Below are 12,893 nucleotides of genomic sequence, written 5' to 3' on the forward strand. Positions count from 1 at the left end.
TTTTTACTGATTTCATAACCACATCCTTCTCTCCTTCCTGCATTGCTACATATGAAAAAAAGATATTAAAAAAAAAAATTTAACTAAATATTCTTACGAATGGTTGCATCAAACTTCTCATGTGTATCACTAAAGGAAATACCCCTACTGTAGTTGCTGTGCCTTGGGTGGATGTAAAGGCAAGTTTCCTGTGTGAGAGGTGGCTCTAAATATTTCTAATTCTCTATTTTAACATCTGTAGCAGACCAAAAAAAATGCTGTGAGATACACGCTAATTTTTTTTCTTTTTTTTCTTTTTCAAAATAAATGGTCAGCATCACCTTGACTCAGTAAGAAAATGTCACAGCATAACACTGAAATACTAAGAGCTGCCTAGTAATTACTGTTTAAAAACCAAAAAGGGAATGGTGACTGCTAAAATCATGCTCTGAGCCAGTAAATATTTATCCCTTATTTATTGCTATTTATACTACGTGATAAGCGTATTACCTTTACTGTAAGTGTCAAAGGCTGCAGCTATGCACCTGAACAAACATTTATGTGCAATGAACTTTCACTGGAGACACCACAATTTTATATTATCCTCCCTGCCCTCAGTTTGACAACATGAAGTCCCTGTCATCATTTCCTAAAGCCCAGAAATTTTAGGCACACTTCTCTGTGATGGCTGCTTGGATGCTTTTCACAGGAATAGTTAGCATATAACAATTCTGAAGCCAATCTACTCTTTGCAAGTATCGATACACAAAAGGAACAGAATCAAGCTTACTTTATTTTTATTTCTTTTGGTGGAGAAGGCAGATGCTGAATATAGAATATTTACTAAAAAAGCAGACAGAGCTGGATATGAACAATTACAGCTTTTCATGAGGAAAACTTCATTTGTGAATTACTATTTCTTAGGCAAACAAAACATACCAGCACAGAATTGCTTAAATGTATTTTTAAATTGCATGGCCTGTATTAAAAGCTACTGAATTAACTGCCTGTTTCTCACCTCCACGTCTCAGAATGTTACGCAGTTGATATATGGCTGCCAAAGTTTAAAGATTTATTCCTCACCTTGCTTACTTTGAAGGTCTTTCAGTCTGGAGCAAAGCTCCTCCACTAACGTTTCAATCCCAGAGCTCTGCACAACAACGAAAGCGCAGGGGGGAAAAGGAGAAAAAAAGAAAAAAATATAACTTACTAAAACAAATACTCATTTTATAGAAAGACATCAATACTGTAAACATATCTTAGCAGACATATTTTTCTTTTTGCATGGTAGCTACACATTAAAAAGCAACAAATATTATTATTAGGTATAAATCCCTCCCTCTAAATACATTAGAGGTCAAAAGGGCTCCACAAACACATAGATACATTGACACAGAGGTTTCAGACTACAAGTTAGATTGTTGCAGTATTGTATATCCAAGGTTTTGTGAACTCTGCCCTGTCACACTTACTGCACTGCATCACTTAGGATTTAGCCAAGAGTCTCAGGATAAAAGTTCAATAATCAACTGATCACTAAGATGCATTTTAAAAAGCTAAGCCTGACCCTTCTGGTTGCACAATCTATACCTATGAGAAAGGGACTGTTAAAAGGATAATCATGAGTGAAGGTGAAAACATATGTATGAAAACATACACACATAGGTGGCAGAGAGGGAGAGGAAGAGGAAACACTTCTACAGTATCTTCATGCAAAACTTATCCCATAGTATTGCCAGTTTACAATACCCAGATTTTTTTTCTTTTTAAATATTGTGTTGTTTGCTCAGGAGAGCAGAGGGAAAAATAGACACCTTACTAATCTTCTCTAGAATCCTCTATTTTCCTCTATTTCTCCACAAAAACCTTCCACACACTCAAGCTTCCTTTTAAATCGCATTTTTGTGTTATTCTCACACACTTCTGCTTTTACTATCTGCCTAGACTTGCAAGCACCAGAACAGCAAAATACTGAAAAAATAAACACACACACAATGATACAATATACTACCAACAGTCCCATAGGAGAAAACCCTGTGCTATTCTAATGGAAAGTTGAATTCCGCCTGTGAAATACTAAATACCAACCTACAGCCTGAAATGACCATTCCTGTTGGAAGGAAAACTACATGAGGTGGCTACTGCATAAATATTTGTGCTCTTAGTATTTAGATGCTCAGGGATCATGCTTGGAAATCACACTTTGTACTTTCCATAACTGCAAACAGAAGGCTGGAATCACAGCAAAATGCAACAATCCAAAATAAGTGAGAAGGATGCAAGTCCCCTGCACATTTCCATACAGCTGGGAGTGGTAACATGGGAGAAACGTGCAGCTTCTTGCAGCCTATGCGCAGTTTCCTCAATAACAGCTCGACAGCATCTTGTCCCCATCATGCTTGCAGATGATGAGACTTATACAAACCTCCTACAAAAATCATCTCACCTTCTGAGTTTGACATGATCTTGTGTGCATGCAGTCATAGAATACGCTTTCTCTCCAAACGTAACACAGATCAAATATCAAGTTACAGAAACGCGTAAAAAACTAGTTGGATTTGCTGTGTCACCATGGTGGTATAAAGATTTTGGTTTTCCAAGATCTAAGAGTTTCTCCTCTCTCCTGATTATTGTCTAGAAATTGCTGCGAAATATGACTGTATGTTGCTAAACCACAAGAAAAATTATGTAAAAGAGAATACTAATTTATACAGTGAAACTAGCTTGTTTAATTCTGTCAGAGACACACACTTGAAAAATCATATACTGAAGCAATGACTTATATGCTAACTTCTAAATTTTAATTATTTGCAGTCAAGTGAGAAAGCAATTTTCTATTCCTAACTGCATTGCTGCACTGAAGTGCTAAATATAAACCTTTATGCCACATACTTAACGGAGGATGACTTAGCAATATTAAACTTTAGAAGGCATCTTCTGTATCAAATTTACCAACAGGAATTGAAATGTTTAGAAAGAACCAAGCAGCACAGTAATATGGACAAACCTAAGTAGTTGCAATAATCATCACTTTATGCCTATACCACTCCTGACTTCCCCCTCATCCCCCCAAAAGGGCAACAGAGGAGGAGCTGGCCTTGTTTATGCCTAGCCCTCCAAACTGTCTAATCGAAAGGACGCCCATAGAATATACTCAAAATCTAAGGAATATGGATTCAATTCCTTAATCATAACATCACATTAAAAAAAAAAAAAATTTCAATCCCAAAACCGGCAACAATATGCTCACCATTACACCGAAGAAGTGAAAACTTTTGGAATCAAACGCTTCATTTCCTCCTGTACCATGAAACTAATACTTGTGTCAGCTGACATGCTCCACGCTGTTCTGCATAGCACACTGATGTAGCTAGCAGTAGCTTTTTTTTTTAAAAAAAAAAAAAAAAAAAAAGGGGGGGGGAACACGGGACGGGACGGGACGGGACAGGACACGGAGGACGGGATGGGACATGAAGCCACTGTGCAGAATGCCAAGTCCCTAGAGACCACTTGCTCAACCTCTTACTGCAATATATAAAAACAAGCTGCAGACTTAATGTAACGAATGCCTCAGCAATTCTTTCATATATGACAGTGTTGTTCTCTGACTATGAGATTTAGTTACTCTGTTTTTTCATTGTTTAGGTTAATGCATTGTAGTTGCAGCAGCCCTGCTGTCAGAAAGTAAGATATTCCAGGCACTGGCTTGGTTCACTACAACAGAATCAGTTAAACAAAATCAGGTGATCTGCCTGAACTGCTTTGCTTTTGTTCATATTTAAAGACTGTCCCCAAATAGTACAAATACTGGAGTACTTCAAGACCATTTTTTCAACATGGAAGTCTTAGTGCCTAATTACAATTGCTTTTGTAATTCCAGCAGGAAAGGCTTAAATCTCATGATTATCTCTAAGATTACTTAAACTGCTGGCCCAGATTCCTACTAACCTTTTCTCTCATTCAAATTACAAAGGGTAGCATGTCATTTTTTTAATTCATATTTTTCATTTTTCATAACAAAACTTCCTCCATACCAAACACATTTTATTCTGTTCCTCTGTTTCCAGCATATTTCCATTTCTTTCCCCTGCTTTAACTTACATCCAGTTCCATAAAAAGTTGTTCTTTTTGGCTTTTCATCAGCTGGTTGAAGCAAGGAAAGGATTACATAAAGGACAGGTGTTATGTTACTGGCATAGGAGCAACTGTGCTAACAGATAAATTAAGCTTCTGAACTCAGTCAGCATGAACAAGAACAATCTGACTGCTGGAGTTACAGGACGCTAAGTCTTCCTTACTGACCACTATGACTCTACTCAGAGCCAGACTAATGTAGTTCTGCATAACAACAAATGAGAGGAGTTAAAAAAAAAACAAAGTTCAAATATTTTTATATATACAGCTATGTAAAAGTTTGTTGCTGTTTTGTTTGGGATTTTTGGGTGGGGTTTTTTGTTTAATACACATGCACATATATATATATAATGTCAAATCTTAAATCGAAGTTTTTTAACATGCTCTACTTTGGACGTAGAGCAGTGAGAGGTGACAAATTGTAACTCATTAGCTTAAAGCAACCCAACAGCTTTTGTATGTACATTCACACTCCTATATAGCTGCAAAAAATGTTCCCAGAAGATATTAAATATGTAAATTTAGTTACTTCTGAAATATTTTTAGAAAATTAAAATAATCAGTTTAATTGTGAACTATGGAAACAAAATAATACTAGGTACACCAAATCCAAACCCACTAAAAACTGTTGCCTATGTTAACGGTGGGCACTGGCTTCTATGTTCTGAGAGGTTTTAGTGAGAAGCTGTTAAACATCAGCTCCTCTCAGATTCTTGATAAATCACTTTAATCTTTGCTGACATTCATCTCTACTAATAGTTTACTTCTGAATGTTGCAAACAAGCACTATGCAGTCACCATCCAGGAGACTGAACAAGTCTTTCCTAAATCGGACCACAAATGTTCATGTACCACTATTATTTCACATAGCTGTTCTATGGAACTGAGGACAGCATTCGTCAGCAAAATTTTTTGTTTTCACCAAGCTTTCACCCTTTTCCATCACCCAGTAATGTCTAGTTACGGCTCTCGTACTTCCATCCAAAAAAATGCAATGCAGATATATACTTTGTTCTGCAGATCTGCACATATGCGATAGATAAAAAATCGGGGGGGGGAAGAGAGAAAACAAAGTTCTGATAGCCAGTCTTTAGAATGAGCTAGAATGAGCTTTCCACATCTGATGTGCTATAAACATACAGAGAAACTGAAAAATTCCATTGATTATACAACTCAAAAGGAAGGACTGTTTTGGGAGCCTCTGGTTTGGGGGTTTCTTTTTTTTTTTTCTAGACTAACATAAGTTAATAGCTTCTTCCAGAAGCTTTGAACTGTGTAGTGTAAAAATATTTACTAAATATAGCTTGTTACTTCACACCTGTAAGGTATGAGGAAAGTTCCTTGTTCCTCTTTAAGCTTTTTGCAAAGACAAAAGCATTACACTTCATCTTACTTTAACAATTAAAATAATCACTCACTTGGGTTTAGGTTTTTGAAAGCTTTCTAGCTTACACTTTTAAAATAAATCCTCATTTCACTTTCCCAGACACACAGAACCATTTAGGTTGGAAAGGACCTCTGGAGATCATCTAGTCCAAACCCCCACTGAAGCAGGATCAACTAGAGCAGAATATAGATGCTTCTTTCACAGAATACAAGTTCAAACAATCTAGAAATCAAAGTAAATCAATATATTCATAGTTTCAAATCATTCTTTTAACAGGTCATAAGACTCTCCAAAGATGATACTCTGACTGTAGTGTACCAGGACTGTTTTCTTGGCATGTAGCCTGTCACCAAGAGCAGGATTAGGTAGCTGTTCTATATCAATCAGCTGTTAAGCCACATGAACTGAATAAGGCATAAAATGTGATTCATTGCAACCACATATCTATTTCTATATTTTGTAGGATGATGAGAGCTAGATAAAAGTCTAGGTTTTAATTTTCTAACATTCTGATACAGTATAATTCATCTGATTACAAGTACTCTCAAAAGAGGTGCTCAAGACTAAAAAAAAAAAACCAAACCAAAAAAACCACCTAACCCCAAGATTAGCACTACATAGATAAATGAACAAATAAATCCACCAAAACAGCAGCCTCTCTGGGGTGCTCAATCCAGGTAGAGTTGAAAGGAATAAAACAAGGTTCCAGTTTGCATTATGGGATCTTCCTCCAGCATAGTAAAGTGGATGACACTAAGAAACATTTCATATATTGTATTTGTACAACAACTTTTTGATCCTTCAGTACTGAGAACACAATTAAATCTTTATTTTTCTCTGGAATACATAAAGATTTACAACAAAGGCACTGGACCAGTCAGAAAAACAAATTCTATTTATTAACTTATCTTCTCGGGCTCACCAATACTCGATTCAAGTAATCTTCAACAGATGTGCAACCTTAGAACATCAAGTTTTCAAGCAGACAAACTGACAATATCACAAAAAATTCAAGCAATCTCAAGCAATACAAGAGCAATAGCACTCCAACAAGACCAAAATACTTTCCTGCAAGTCTCTTAGCCCTGTCTTCTGTATTAAAACAGCATTAGGAAAGGTAAATCACATATTTTAAGTACACGCTCGGATTCCAGAGCTGTAATTCACCACTTCACACTCTAAAACAGAAAGATATTAGCACGTTATTTACTAATTCTAGATAGAAGAGGTCAACTACCAGCTCAAAGTAACTTAAAATGATCACACTATCCCTAAATGTAGGTTACTAGAGCAGCTAATCAGACTTCTGTTATTTAAAACTCTGTTCTTGTAGCTCTCTCCCATAGCAGACTACACTGAGATTAAGTTACCCACCCAAGAAAGGATAATTCCTCTCTAGAAACTATTCTTCTTTATTATTATGTATTGCTTATAAACAAACATGCTGACTTCAAAGCCAGAGAAGTCTTACTATCCTTGTAAGAAGTGCTGCTGTAAGATTTCACTTTATCACAGTACTTCAGCTTGCATATGCTGGAATGTTCTTATTTATATTATCAGTGAAATGGGAGAAACTTTTTAAAGTGTGTTCCCACCAATTATGCAGAAGCTATTTTCTGCATCAAGTGAAATGCAGAAAGGACACTTGAAATTTCCTCAGTAGGTACTCTGCCATACTCATTGAAGTTTGCTTGTGCATATAAAAATTCGTAACGGACCTCAAATCAAATTTTTGGTGACAATTATTGTTCTACATTAAGAAAAATTACTATCTAATAACACTGTTCTGGGACAAAACGTAATGTGTTATTCAGGAGAGCTCTGTAACCAACTTCTCTGGCATTTTCATGGCCACGCTTGTGTATCTGAAAGAGTGTGCCACCTTCTCTAAAATGTTCATATGCAAACTTTCTGTCCCAGACTTATCTGCTGCCAAGAGAATTGCCTTGCCCCATTTTGCTCCCATTCTCATTGGGAGTGCATGCAGAATGAAGTAACTTTCAGTCATACTGCACACCCACTTTCAGCCTCCAAGACAAAATTGTTTATGGGAGTAAATACAAGAAATACAAAAGTATTAATTTACTTATGCTAGCTTGATGTAAAATGAGGAAAAAAAAAAGTACTATGAAGCTCCCACAAATAATTTCTCCAGTTCAATATATACTTTTTCTATATCAAGAAAACCATACAAAAATTGAAATAAATTAAAACTTTTGTCAACTTCCATTAAACTTACCATTATGCTGACAGTAGCAGCTTCAGTAACCTGATAATTCAGGTATGTGGTACTATGAATATCTATTTAAATACCAAAGTCATAAGGAAAAAGGAACTGATTTACTGTAATTATTTTATTCTGTGATGGTTATTTTCTATATGGTAATTGAAGTTATAAAACACAGGCTGATAGAGTTTGCAAAATTCAGTACCACATAGCTTACTTAGTAAGGAAAAAAAACTTTAGAAGCCCATGGATTTGACAATACAGAGCCAATAAAAATTCTCTTAAACCAATACAAATTGAATTATCATAAAAAAACAATGACTTGTTGGAAATAATAAAACCCTATGGCGCTTTCTCACAGAAGCAGCTGAATGAATCAGTCCTACCTTGATTTTATTTTTCAAAACATACATCCTGTCTAAAATTCTTCTTAGCTCCTGAAACATTTCAAATTTGTTTCCTAAATAGTGATGTACATTCTGGAAACAGCTAGTATATCCCTTTCCAGAAGGCCAACTGGATACAACCCAGAAGAAAGATAACATTCATTAGTTTGGTGCATTTTTTGGCATTTCCTGTAAAAAAGTTCTGAACAATCATCCTCAGACACACTGACAAGCTTACTACTGAGATAGTCAAGATATATAACTCAAGAAGCATTACAGTAGTTTTGGAACCTTCACTTCATTTTATTGGCTTAATAAATTTGGACTTTTCAACAGCAGCTTCAGCATTTCACCTTCCTGATCTGTTAAGATGGCTTTTACACAATGTGCTTCATTCTTGTGCTGTCCTTTACATTAACAGTATTCATCCTAGCACTTTGTTACCCTCCTTACAGGGCTTTTTGACTGATGTTTTCCACTTATTTTTAAAAATAAGTTAAAATATTGGGCAGTTGGTTTGAGGGGTTTTTTGGTTGGTTTTTTCTTTTGTTGTTTTTTTTTTTTGTTTTTTTTTTTTTTTTTTACACATCTCTTGTTCATGTTAACTTCTAGTTATGTAAAGACACGTAAGTTAAATCACTAAATCACTGAAGTGCTAAGGCTTGGACAATCAGCCCAAGACAGAGTTGACCTATAGATGAATCCTGTATATTTTATAACTGAAAACTATCGTGCTAGTAGGTATTGTATTGTTATAACAACCCACTTATGCTGATGTAAAAAGTGCTAAAGCATTGAAATACTGAAGCCTGAAAAACAGGCCTCAAGCCAAAGCTGTTAACTTAGTATGTAATTATTAACAAAGTATGTGAGTTCACTAGTGAAAGAGGCGGCCTGGAATATAATCAGTAGTGAGGACGAAATGCTGAGAGAATGTATCCAACTTCCCTTGTTTAGCCTTGTTCAAGGCTGAGAACCCATGTATTTGGCCTTGTTAGAAACTCCCTTGGTCTCTCCCCCTGAGCCCTGGCCAGGCTTTGGGTGGAATCCAACAGGAGAATGAAAACAGAAATTTTCCGCTCAGAACAAAGGTGCCAGCTGTTCTGGCCTGTCGATCTCTGGTATATAAGGCTGGACCCGTCTGCAGTGACTTTGGGTGCCTCACCTACGGGTGGAGGCACAGCGTAGGATTTCCCCCTTGCCGGGACAGGCTCTGCAAACCCTCGCTGTAACCGGGGCTGCCCAGCCACGGCGGGGCTGGGTGATGGTAACGTATGCAAGTGGTGATGGATCTTTCTTAATCACTGTTCTCTCTCTCATGTAATAATGATTTGATGCATTAGCCCTGTATATTCCTGCTTGTTGCTTTAAGTGAACTATTCTGCTTTTTTTTACTGCATCCTTTCTGTATTACACTGTCACATTATTTGGTTATCACCAGTAAAACACCTACTCTTTTCACTCTGGTGTCAGAGTTTAATTAGTATCCTTAATCAGCAAAACAATCGCTTAACAAACCATCAAATGTATACCAGCTGATTCCCTAATACCACAGCATGGTAGTCAGAGTGTATTACCAAATTAATACTGGTTTATATCACAGAAGAGGAGAACAGCAGAAGTAAATCAGTGAATAATAATAAATGAATTTTAAATAATCTAGTTAACTTGGCATCCTACAGAGGAAGAAATAAAACATAGTCCTTGTGCTACAGGCACCACCGGTCTTTTTGCCTCAGTTCTTGCACATCACTATTGCCAAATGCAAAACAGATTATGCAATAGCGCCTTGGCCTAACAGGCACACAGATACCATCATCTCTGGAGACTACAATAGCTGGCCACCAATAAAAACATGCTCAGACATGGAATCATGACCAACTGATTAATTTGGCCTGATTAGGAGCCTAATTCTTCAAATGAGGTTTACGTATAACTGCATAGAAAGTTTGACAGTTCTGCACTTAGAGTAAGAAAGATGACAAATGCTAAATTTTCAACAGAATCTTATTTCAGACACATCTCAAATTTGTTCTGAAAGCAAGGTACATTTGAGAGTAAGATTACCATTTCAAATTTTTAACAACACTGTGCACTAGAGCCACACTTGTTCCTCTAAGTGCTCCTATACGATAACACAGATATCAGAAGGGTCACATTCCCCCTCTTAAGTCAACGTAAACAAAGCCAGTGCTCCAAATACTAGCATGCCCACACCTGGCTACATTTCAAAGAAATTACTGTTATGATGTTTCACCAATTGTTTCAGTGTTATCCCCAAGCAGTAAATTCTTAGAACAGTGGGATGTAGGGCACTGTTTGCTTCTGTCAAGTATCTCAGAGCAGCGCTATTTCAAAATTCATTATGGAATCTACCAACCAAGATTAATTTTTACTTTAACGTGTTGTACGCTGTTTCATGTGGCAGTGAGCAGATTTTGAGAGCCTGGATAGTTCAGAAATGGACCACATTGCCTGAACCCCTTTAGGACATGCCTTGAGAGATAAGAGCATTAGATACTAGCACCATCTTGGTATGTGCTGAGGAACAGCTTAGGTGAAGTGGCTATCTATAGGCAGAGAAGAAAAGAGTCTGGGACATCTGGTTTCATCAGTGCAGAAAGATACATATGAAGTAGACTCCTTTGCTCATTCTTAAAATGTCCTCATACAGTTCAGCAGAATAAAGATACACCGATTGCTTTAGCTGAAACTCTAGCACCATCTTGGGGTGGAATTCCACATGTAATCCTACAAGTGTTCAGTGGATGAACTGTATTATATAGGAACTGCAATAACACAGCTGAAAATCTACTTACTCTATTGAGCAATGCAATTTTAGCAGCAAACTAGTACGTTAGAAGTTAAATAAGCTTGGATTTATGATCAAATGGACAGGCAATATGAGTAAGTTCAATAGTAAGACTGAAAAGTCTTATACATATCAGTCTTAACAAGTAACCTCTACTTCCAATCTTGCTGAGACAGTATCCACCTTGCAAAAACACAAACACAGGTGAATTTCTAAACTCGTACTTTTTTACTAAACTTCTAAATCTCAAAAACATTGCTTTCTGTCTTGTTACTGACAAGTTTGATTATTCAAAACTAAAATAATGTACAGACTTTCAGAATTAAGAGGCTTAAAAACAAAAAAAAAAAAAAAAAAAAGATCATCACAGAAATTGCACATGAACAAACCAGCCTTCTCAGTTTTGGGTGTACCAGACAGGAATTAAAAAACCAACAGCTAAACTAACAAAAGAAAACCATTTAATGCTGATATTGTTTTAACTTAAAATTTAGGGAAGTAATTTCAGAATAAAATTTGTTACTTTCCTCAAAGGATTTTTACATAAATACTGCCTGGTCTTAAATAGGTGGGTTTTTTACCCAACATTTCATTAGAATGGATACCTCTATTTTGCCAGTTAATGGCAAAGCAACATTTTAAGACTTTTTTTTTCTACAATTCAGCAGGATAAGAATTAAGATAAAGTCTCTACTCAAGGTCAATAATAACAATTCTTCAGCATGTCTTTGAACTGCTATTTATACTCCATTCAAGTGTTTTTGAAAAAACTTCAGAACTGCAGTAAGAATAGCAATTGATTGCTACATTAAAGCACTTGTCTTAAAAGTTCTCACCATCATTTTGTCTTCATTTTCTGGCAAGTTGCAACATACTTATCTTTTCTCTGCTTCTGACTGCATCAAGAGCATCTGCAGCCAAAGATTCATATGAATATAGACAATTTGAGACATCAAAATGCTTGTCACAAAAAACACTGCCCTGAAAACATACATACATTAACAATTTGCGTTCTTACACATACCATAGAGTATCTGTCAAAATCAGGCCTCCTCTCACAAAAGCACTTCATCCACAACATGCTTTGCCACTGCAAGACAGTTGACGCACAGCAGTCCGGAGACTGCAACTTCTCTGAGTTGTCACATTCCATAACTTAGGAAATGTTTTAGAAACACCAAGCTGTAGGCTTTTTGAAGTCAAATGTTGGTTTTCTCCAGCATAAAACTGGATTTCTGTTTCAGACTAGTGTTTCACATTACTCTTTTTAATGAGGCAAAAAACCTAATTCAAACAAAACTGAACTACCAACTAAAGTAATCCCTAAGAACGAATACTATATAAATGAAAATCCAGAAAAAATAAGATTTCAAAATATTTCACTCATTAAATGAAAGACTGACAAAACAGTGTTTACTGTTATCAAGTCAATTTTCACTTAATCTATTTTATGACTTCCTCTGCCCATCAAGCATCTTTTTGAAGTGATCACCCAATTTTAGGGCCTTTGATTACTGGTGGAGAGGGAGGAGGTAGACTGCAATTTCTCAACACATTGCTGGTGTAAGTAATTAAACATAAACATCACAATCATGGTACCTGAATCTCTGTCATTTCCTATAAAAGTTAGAAAAGTTATTATTAACCCTCAATACCTTTTCACCCTCTGCACATTTTTCCTGCTAAAATAGATCAGGCTGCAGAATCCTAAAGTCTTCCTTTAATCGTCTCCCTATTTTTTTTCTTTTGTTTGTGTGTGTATACACACATGTGCGTGCATACACTCTCTCTACAGACACACACAGGGTAAACATTCTAACCATTTCATTTAAATACAGTTTTATTTAAATATACTTAAGTTTGAACACATTAAGACTTCTTTCAATTACTCCCATTAAAGGGGCTACCTCAGCCTTGCCTGTTTTGCTCCAGTGATAAGGTGGAAAGAAGGGGTTAGGCTGGAAGAGC

At 36.3% G+C, this 12,893-nt stretch overlaps 1 protein-coding gene across 3 annotated transcripts in view; it reads right to left on the reverse strand.

Annotated features, from left to right (window-relative positions):
- KIAA0232 (KIAA0232 ortholog) overlaps positions 1-12,893 on the reverse strand; it is a 68,108-nt gene that overhangs the window by 16,973 nt on the left and 38,242 nt on the right. For all 3 annotated transcript variants that reach the window (XM_074904474.1, XM_074904476.1, XM_074904475.1), the window contains exon 4: positions 1,063-1,129. In XM_074904474.1, the coding sequence (XP_074760575.1) occupies positions 1,063-1,129 (67 nt within the window). The remainder of the gene's footprint in view (positions 1-1,062; positions 1,130-12,893) is intronic.

The sequence above is a fragment of the Athene noctua genome, chromosome 4, assembly GCF_965140245.1.
Source record: "Athene noctua chromosome 4, bAthNoc1.hap1.1, whole genome shotgun sequence".
Classification (NCBI taxonomy): Eukaryota; Metazoa; Chordata; class Aves; order Strigiformes; family Strigidae; genus Athene; species Athene noctua.